This window comes from Spinacia oleracea, chromosome 6 (assembly GCF_020520425.1).
Source record: "Spinacia oleracea cultivar Varoflay chromosome 6, BTI_SOV_V1, whole genome shotgun sequence".
NCBI lineage: Eukaryota > Viridiplantae > Streptophyta > Magnoliopsida > Caryophyllales > Amaranthaceae > Spinacia > Spinacia oleracea.
The window spans coordinates 129,171,178-129,180,216 of NC_079492.1; the positions used below are offsets into that span (position 1 = coordinate 129,171,178).

A 9,039-nucleotide genomic window follows, 5' to 3' on the forward strand; every position below is an offset into this window, starting at 1 on the left:
CAGATTGTTAGCATAAAAAATGTAAGAATGAAATAAAAATATGTTCATTTAAAGGAACTCTGAATAAGTATGTATTCAACTGGTATTTTAGATCGTCAACTCACTCTAGTTGATTTGGTAAGGTTAGCTAGAAACTCTAAATATTGGTTTTAGATCCACTAGAGTTCTAAAATAACTCTACAATGTAGAGTTTGAACAATATCAACCATTGAATAAAAAAATCAATGACTCATATATTATCTTTCCAAAATCTCCCATATTTGTTCTCATCAATATTCACTTCCTGATTTTTCCTTCCCACTAATATGAGCCATTGATTTTAAATTGTATGGTTTAGATACAACTCTATTTTGTAGAGTTTTATTAAAACTCTAGAGGATCCGAAACTCGTATTTTAAATCGTTAATTCCCTCTAGTTGATGTGGTAAGGTTTTTATAAAAAAAAAGTAAATGATACGTTCTATAGAAAGGTGTCTGACCTTGTATATTGAGAAGAATATGAGAATGCCAAAAGGCTTGCCTTGGATTATTACTGACAACCCATATAAATAATACTCTTAAATTACAATGAATGCATACTCTTAAATTACAATGAAGTTCACAAGATATTATCTCAACACCCCCTCAAGGTAGAGCATGAGATTCGAAAATGCCCAACTTGGACACCAGAAGATCAAATTGGTTCTTCAAGAGCCTTTGTAAAGATGTCTGCTAATTGTGTTTTTGTTGGAACGTATGATGGTGCGATCAATCCTTCTGTAATTGCATCACGAACAAAATGACAATTGACCTCGATGTGTTTTGTACGTTCATGGAAAACCGGATCTTTGGCCATATGGAGGGCAGACTAACTGTCACAAAATAAATCAATGGCCTTAGGATGATGCACCCCTAAGCTTAATAACAAACCCTTTAACCACTTTAACTCACAAGTGATTGCAGCCATGTAGCGATATTCTGCTTCAGCAGAAGAGCGAGATACCGTATTTTGTTTCTTTGACCCAAAAACACAAGCCATCCTGTCAGAGAACGCCTGGTGATCGGACATGCTGCCCAACCCGAATCACACCAACCTTAAAGAAATAGTTCACTGTCAGCCCTTAATAAAATACCTTGCCCCGGAGTACCTTTCAAATAACGGACAACCCGCAAAGCGGCCTCCCAATGATCCCTCAAAAGTAGTAAAGTCCATCTTTTCCAACTTCAGTTCCAATCAGCTCCCTATGTTGGTCCTGTATAGCACACATATAAGAGTTAAATTGTACAACACACTGTAAATTATCATTCAACTATGAAACTGAAAGTAAATTGCAGTTGAATTTAGGAACGTAAAGCACATGTTTTAAAGTGATATTGTTTGACAAACGGACTGAACCTTCTTGAGTTGCAATAACAACCTCACCGTTAGGTAGACTACCTGAACATTCAAATAAATCCTTTTTATCAAATAACCAAGTTAAATCTCCCATGACATGATTTGTAGCCCCGGTATCAATAATCCAAGAAGTTGTATCAAACTTACCATTAAGACAAGTTTCCAGTATTGGGGCGTTGCCAATAGGCCAGCAATTGCTCTCCACTGTTTATTGGTGAAAAGAGAGGAAACATTACCACTTGCTGCTCCATTATTGCCATTTAATACTCCACCACTACTACTACTTTCTCTTGGATTGCACGCAGCCCCAACCCCATGAGATACAACATTGGCACGAGCTTGAGTGTTGGGTCGGATTCGATTTCGGGTTTGGGTCTTATATAGTTGGGTTTGTAGCAGTTAATTTCGGGTTTGTGTTCAAGTTCGGATCGGATAACTTTTGGGTCGGGTCTCTCGAATACGGGTTAAGATTGAGTGAATAACTGATTTGGTCATCTCAAAATATTCACTGCTCGAGTCACTAACAGGTTATGTGGTAAAAATGGATTAAGGTCATTGTCGATTTGTTGGGTATCGAATCGGGTTCAGATCATTCGGGTTTGTTCGGTTATCAGTTATCTTTCGGGGATGTCGGGCTCAGGTCATACAACATGGGGTTAAAATCGGTTATCGATTTTTCCGGGTCGGGAACATGTCAGGTTTCGGGTTACCTGTTTTACCAAAAATTCGGGTCATGGTCGGTTACGGATTCGGTCGATTTAGGTCGGGTTTTCGGATCGGGTCAGTTTTTGACAGCTCTAATTGATTGTTGTGTCAAGTGTGGTACGTAGTACATGTTAGGATTTTGATAAGTGTGGAGAATGGGGTTCAAGGTAGAGCTGTCAAAAACTGACCCGACCCGAGAAACCGACCTGAACCGACCTGTATTTTTAAGGACCCGGACCCGAACCGAGACCCGAAATTTTGTTAAAATAGGAAACCCGTAACCCGACCGTAGCCAACCCGTTAAAATCGACGACCAATTTTGACCCGTTAATGCATGACCCGAACCCGAACCTGATACCCGACCGAAATATAACCGATAACAAAATTGAGTCAGCTTACCCGACCGAAAAATGACCCGAACCCGATTCAACAGCCGACCCGATGTCAACCTGAAACCGATTATAACCCGATGAAACCTGTTATTGACTCAATTCGTGACAACCCATTACCTGAATTTACACGACCTGTTGACAACCCGATTTGTCATTGACCTAACTAAATAATAACTTAAATCAAGTTAATATATTTTTTATAATTACCTAATCTAGAACAAGTGAAAAACGTTAAACCAAATTTAACCAAATTTATAAAATTTAATTATAAGGTTAAAACTTGACTAATCCTGATAGCTATCGTACTCGATCTTAACCCGTGTCTAATAGTAAACACAACCTGAATTTTAACCGACCCGGTAATTATCCGATCCGAACTTGACCCGAATCCATAATTGTACCCGGCTAGAAAAAGACCCGACCCGAACCCGAACCGAACCCGACCTAAACCGAAATGGAAAAATAAACCGACATGACCCGACAAATTTTCAACCTGACCGAACCCGACCTGCACCCGGTGATAAAATGACCCGATACGACCCGACCAGTTCATGACCCGAGACCCGAGATAACCAGACCCGAACCCGACTCGAATAATCGTTTTGACAGCTCTAGTTCAAGGGCAATACAAGAGGGAGTTTTTTTTAGGATGAGTGTAAAATGAAGGAAATTTTGTGAAACACTACCTTTAAGTTTGGTGGTTTTGTGAATTGCTACCTTATAAAAACTTTTTTTAATTTAACTACCTTATAAGTTTGGTTGGTTTGACTAACACTACCATTTGACGTTTTTCGTTAATGTTTTCCGTCGTGTATTTCTTTTATTCTTTTAAATATCTCTGTTCATTTGTCATTTTGTGCATTTGCCATATTAAATAACCGTTGTAGTGGAGTCCAAAGACGTAAAACATTAACAAAAAACGGCAAATGGTAGTGTTAGTCAAACAAACCAAACTTATAAGATAGTAAAATATAATTTCCTTTTTAAAAGGTAGCAATTCACAAAACCACCAAACTTAAAAGTAGTGTTTCACTGAATTACCTAAAATGAATAAAAAGACGTGTGATATTGTCGTCAAATAAGAGTTTAATTTGCTAAAAGTTAGCATAATGCAAGGTGGATTTAAACATTATTTCGATTTAAAGAGTTGTAGCCAACTTGAATCGTTGACTTCTCGTATACAAAACTACTCGTAGCCATGTGCTTGTCAGATGAGAATGAAGTCTCCTCTATTATACTTGGATTAATGTGAGGTGGAATTAAATATAACTATGATGTTGATTTAAAGAATTGTAGCCAACTTGAATGCATTGTTGACTTCTTGTATACAAAATTACTCCTAACAATTGTTATGACTACTTATGAGTTGACAAACCAAAATACAATTAGGATAATGCCATGTTCTTAGATTATAATGTCATCTTCGATGGTTGTAGCTAAGGACTATCTTGAAATTTATAAAAGTTTCAAACTAATAGCTAGACCATTGGAGTGAGAGTAATATATTAGCTTGGCCAAGCTAATTTGCTTGACAACTAGCTCTCAAAAATTGTCAAATAATTAATTGACAAGTGGGATAAGTGGGACAAGTGATACTAATTTAAATAACAAGCTAGTTGCTAGCCATTGGAGCACAAATTAGCTAAACAATCTAATAGCTTGAAATCTTATACAACATAACAAGCTAAATATCAAATTAGCCTACTGTTATCCCACTTTATTGGACTAACGACATAACTGCTTTGACGTCTGATATTGTCGTGCCATCCAGGTATCATCGTATCGCAGGTAGCGTCGTGTCAAGTGAGCCTGACAAGTGAAGCGACAGGCGACAAAGCCTGGGCGACGTAAGACCAGCGACAAAGCTCTGGCGACAAGAGGAGATAGGTCAAGTTCCAAAGCCCAGAAGCCTAACATGGGCCACGCCGTCATAAGATGGGAAGAGGTCCAAACTTTGACCGAAGATTAGGGAGTTTGTTGAAGACGTGAGCAACGACCAAGGAAGAATCCCTATCTTCCAGGGATCTCCCCAACCAATAGAACCGCTAGCATTGGGCATATAAAAGGAAAAAGAACGGCGTGATGAAGGGGCATTCATTCAAGCACCGAAACTCTTAAGTTATAAACTGTTTCATTATTCATCATTGTACTTGAGATTTGAGTTATCGATTCTCAGAAAGAAAAGCATAAACAATCATATAGAATACTTAGTGGATTGATAGCCTCATAGCTATCCGCGGTTTTTTTTACCTTATTCCTGGGTTTTCCGCGTCAACACTCCTCTGTGTCGTGCCTCTTTATTTGTGTCGTTGATTCTTTGCTTAGTTAGTGTCGACCCTAGCCGAAAGTCGCCCCCATACGAATTTTGGCATAAACAGTTTGGCGCCGTCTGTGGGGACATTAACTAGGTTTTACACAAAAGCACCCCTCTCACCATGACTACTGGAGAGATGACGATCGCAGAGATGAAGGCGGCTTACGAGAAAGCCCAAGCCGAACTAGCCCAAGAGAGGGCATCCAATGAAACCCTCCAGAAAGAGCTCGAATCTGTAAAGAGCAACAAACACCAGTCCCGCTACAAAGGTGGGAAGCCAAAAAAGCTAACGTTCGAGATGCCCGATGACTTTGAAGACGTGACCGACGATGAGGAGGAAACCCGTGAAGAAGAAGACAAAGAAGCTCCCGACCCGGTGACCCAACGCCTGAACAAGATGGATGCACGCATGACAAAGCACTATTCCCGCCTGATGAAGTTGATGACCAGGTTCCCCGGGGCACCTACACCAGTGGAGACCGAGCCGACCGACGGATATGCCGCGTCGCCGTTCTGCGAAGCGATCGCTAGAGTGACAGTTCCGCACACACTCCGGCTCCCAACCTGGACCACCCTGTACGACGGAACATCCGACCCCTATAGGCACGTCAACTTCTACAAGCAACGCATGTGGCAGATCGGGATTCCGCACGACCTAGTGGAACCTGTTATGTGCAAATCATTCGGCGGCACCCTTGATGGGGCAGCTTTGGAGTGGCTCACGAACGTCCCTCCCAGATCCATCTCCTGTCTGTCCGACCTCATCAACGCCTTCTATCAACAATTCGCCAGCAGTCGCCAGTTAGAAAAACAAACCAGTGATCTCTATCGGTTGGTTCAAGGGCCAACCGAGTCGGTACGCGATTATTTTAACCGTTTTAATTGTGAAAAAATTGGTATAAAAAATTGTGATGTCAGGACTGCTATTGAGGCGTTCAAGAGAGGCCTCATCCCCAATTCGGAGCTATACCGGGAAATAACCAAATACCCCTGTGCAACTTTCGAAGAGGTGCGATCAAGGGCCACCGCCCAGATGCGAATCGAAGACGACGAGGTTATCCGAACAGCATCTCAACGATCGACGGGGGGCAGCAGCGACAGAAGATCGTACACCCCAAGGAACAACAATTGGCGACACCAACCGTATGTTCGGCAAAATCAGGTACAAAGTGTCAATCAGTATTATGATACTAACAATGTTTACAGGAACGAGCGGGTCGAACACCCCAACATCTCCGACTACGGCTTCAACGTCGACATTGGAGGTGTGGTGAACGCCCTTCAAAATGTAGGTGGAACAGTCAGATGGCCCCGGAAGAACGACAGACCGGACTCCATGAAGGACATGAGCAAATGGTGCGACTTCCACCGCGACAACGGACACACAACCGAGGAGTGCATCTCCCTCCGAAAGGAAGTCGCGTACCTCCTGAAACGGGGGCATCTAAAGGAACTGTTGAGCGACAAGGGAAAAGAAACGTTTTCCAAAGAGCAAACCACCCTGCCCGGCCCAGCGACAAGCGGCGAGCGACCAGACCCACCACCGTTCAATAAAGTGGTAAATGTTATTTCCGGTGGTTCAGATATTTGTGGACTAACCTCTTCTGCAGCTAAAAAAATTAACAGGGGAGAATCTGAGACCGTAGAAGAGGGACAAACCGAAGACGAGGTCGCACTACACAGGTCCCTGACCGCAATGGCTATTACTTTCGACGATTCAGATTCTGTAGATACACAGCGGGAGCACCACGACGGGTTGGTAATATCGCTCCCAATAGGGAACGCATTGATCAAAAGGATACTGGTCGACAACGGAAGCTCAGCCAACGTACTGTTCTTGGAAGCACTACAAGAAATGGGATTAGAAGAGAAAAACATAGTAAGGAGATCAACAGTCCTGGTAGGGTTCAGTGGAGAAGCACTACGGACGGTAGGAGAGATATCGCTGCCTACATACGCAGAAGGCGTCAACATGATGACCAAGTTCAACGTCGTCGACTGTCCATCGGCGTACAACGTCATCCTAGGACGACCATTGATTCACAAAATGAAGGCAGTGCCATCAACATATCACCAATCAATCAAATTTCCAACCAAGTGGGGGGTCATGGAAATCAAAGGGCAGCAAAGGGATGCGAAGAAATGTTACGAGACAGCACTGAAACCATCCAAGTCACCCATCTAGCAATTACAGCCAGGGTCGACGTCGGACGACCCCGACGACCAACAAATCGACGAGATAGTACTAGACCAGACAAAGCCAGACCAAGTCATAAGGATCGGAGCCTCACTGCCCGACAACATCAAGAGTCAGATAGTGTCGTTTCTAAGAGAAAACTCGGACTGTTTCGCTTGGTCACACGAGGACATGACAGGAATTAGCCCAGACGTGATTACCCACAAGCTCAACGTCGACCCCAGCTTCAGACCGGTAAAACAGAAACGACGTAAGTTCGCACCCGAAAGGAATAAAATCATAGACGAAGAAGTACAAAACCTAATAGATTCAGGGAAGATCAGAGAGGTCAAATATCCAGACTGGTTAGCAAACGTCGTCGTCGTCAGCAAAAAGAACGGAAAATGGAGAGTCTGCATCGACTTCACAGATATCAACAAAGCTTGCCCCAAGGACCCATTCCCTCTGCCGCACATCGACGCCCTGGTCGACGCCACAGCCGGACACGAGCTACTCACATTCATGGACGCCTACTCAGGATACAACCAAATCCTTATGCACCCAGACGACCAGGAAAAAACATCTTTTGTAACGGATAGAGGAATTTATTGTTATAAAGTCATGCCTTTTGGTCTTAAAAATGCAGGTGCGACGTACCAAAGATTAGTCAACAAGATGTTTAAAGACCAACTCGGAGACACAATGGAGGTATACATTGACGACATGCTGTTGAAATCAAGGAAGGCTGACGATCACGTGGAACACCTACGACAATCCTTCGACATACTAAAAAAGTACGGTATGAAACTTAACCCAACTAAATGTTCTTTCGGAGTGTCCGCAGGAAAATTCTTAGGTTACATCGTCACCCAACGAGGAATCGAGGCCAGCCCCGACCAAGTGCGCGCGATCATCAACATTCAATCCCCGCGGAACATAAAAGAGGTACAACGATTGACAGGGAGAGTGGCGGCACTGAACCGTTTTATATCACGGTCGTCGGACAAGTGCCGATTATTTTACGACGTCCTACGCAAAAACAAGGGGTTTAACTGGTCCGACGACCACGAAGCAGCCCTGCAGAACCTCAAAAAATACATGATGTCGCCGCCCCTCCTATCCAAGCCAAAAGAAGGAGAAGTCTTACAACTCTATTTAGCCGTTAGCTCGACGGCAGTGAGCGCGGTCCTAGCTCGAGAAGACGAAGCACAACAACTACCCATTTATTACATCAGTAAGTCACTACTGGAAGCAGAGACCAGGTATTCCTCCCTCGAAAAACTCGTCTTAGCACTCGTTACCGCAGCCAAAAAACTAAGGCATTATTTTGAAACTCACCAAATAGTGGTGATGACTAACTATCCAATCAAGTCTGTGATGCGTAGGCCAGAACTGACAGGTCGAATGGAGAAGTGGACAATGGCACTAGGAAGGTTCGACATCAAGTATCAACCAAGGACGGCTGTGAAGTCGCAGGCTCTAGCAGATTTTGTGGCAGACTTCAGCCCCGACTTAGAGAGAATAGCAGACGACGAAGTCAAACTCATCAACAACATAGAAGAAATATGGACACTCTTCGTCGACGGCTCATCTAACTTTCGTGGTGCAGGTTTAGGCGTCGTACTGAAGTCACCACAAGGGGACATGATAGCACAGGCAATCTGCTGCGACTTCAAGGCAACTAACAACGAAGCAGAATACGAGGCGCTAATCGCCGGAATGAAATTAGCTATGGAATTAGGGGCAAGCGGACTCAACATCTTCAGTGACTCACAACTAATCGTCAACCAGATTAACGGCGACTACGAAGCTAAAGACCTAAAAATGACCTTGTATCTCGAGAAAGCAAAAGAGCTAACTTCCAAATTCAAACCCTTCTCCATCAAACAAGTCCCAAGAGACCTAAACACGCAAGCCGACGCCCTCGCCAACCTAGGATCCGCACTCAGAAAATCACCATTCTCGACCATACCTCTAGTGCACCTACTATCGCCCGCCGTCGAAAAAGACATACCACAAGACGCCAGCCTCGTCCTATCAACCTTAAACACAGACAGTTGGACCAAACCCATCTTCG

At 43.4% G+C, this 9,039-nt stretch overlaps 1 protein-coding gene across 1 annotated transcript; it reads left to right on the plus strand.

The window, feature by feature from the left end:
- Positions 1–4,907: 4,907 nt before the first annotated feature.
- On the plus strand, positions 4,908–6,971 carry LOC130463601 (uncharacterized). Its single transcript, XM_056832779.1, has 2 exons — positions 4,908–5,617; positions 5,705–6,971. The coding sequence occupies exons 1-2, from the start codon at positions 4,908–4,910 to the stop codon at positions 6,969–6,971; spliced, it is 1,977 nt and encodes a 658-aa protein (XP_056688757.1).
- The last annotated feature ends 2,068 nt before the right edge of the window (positions 6,972–9,039 follow it).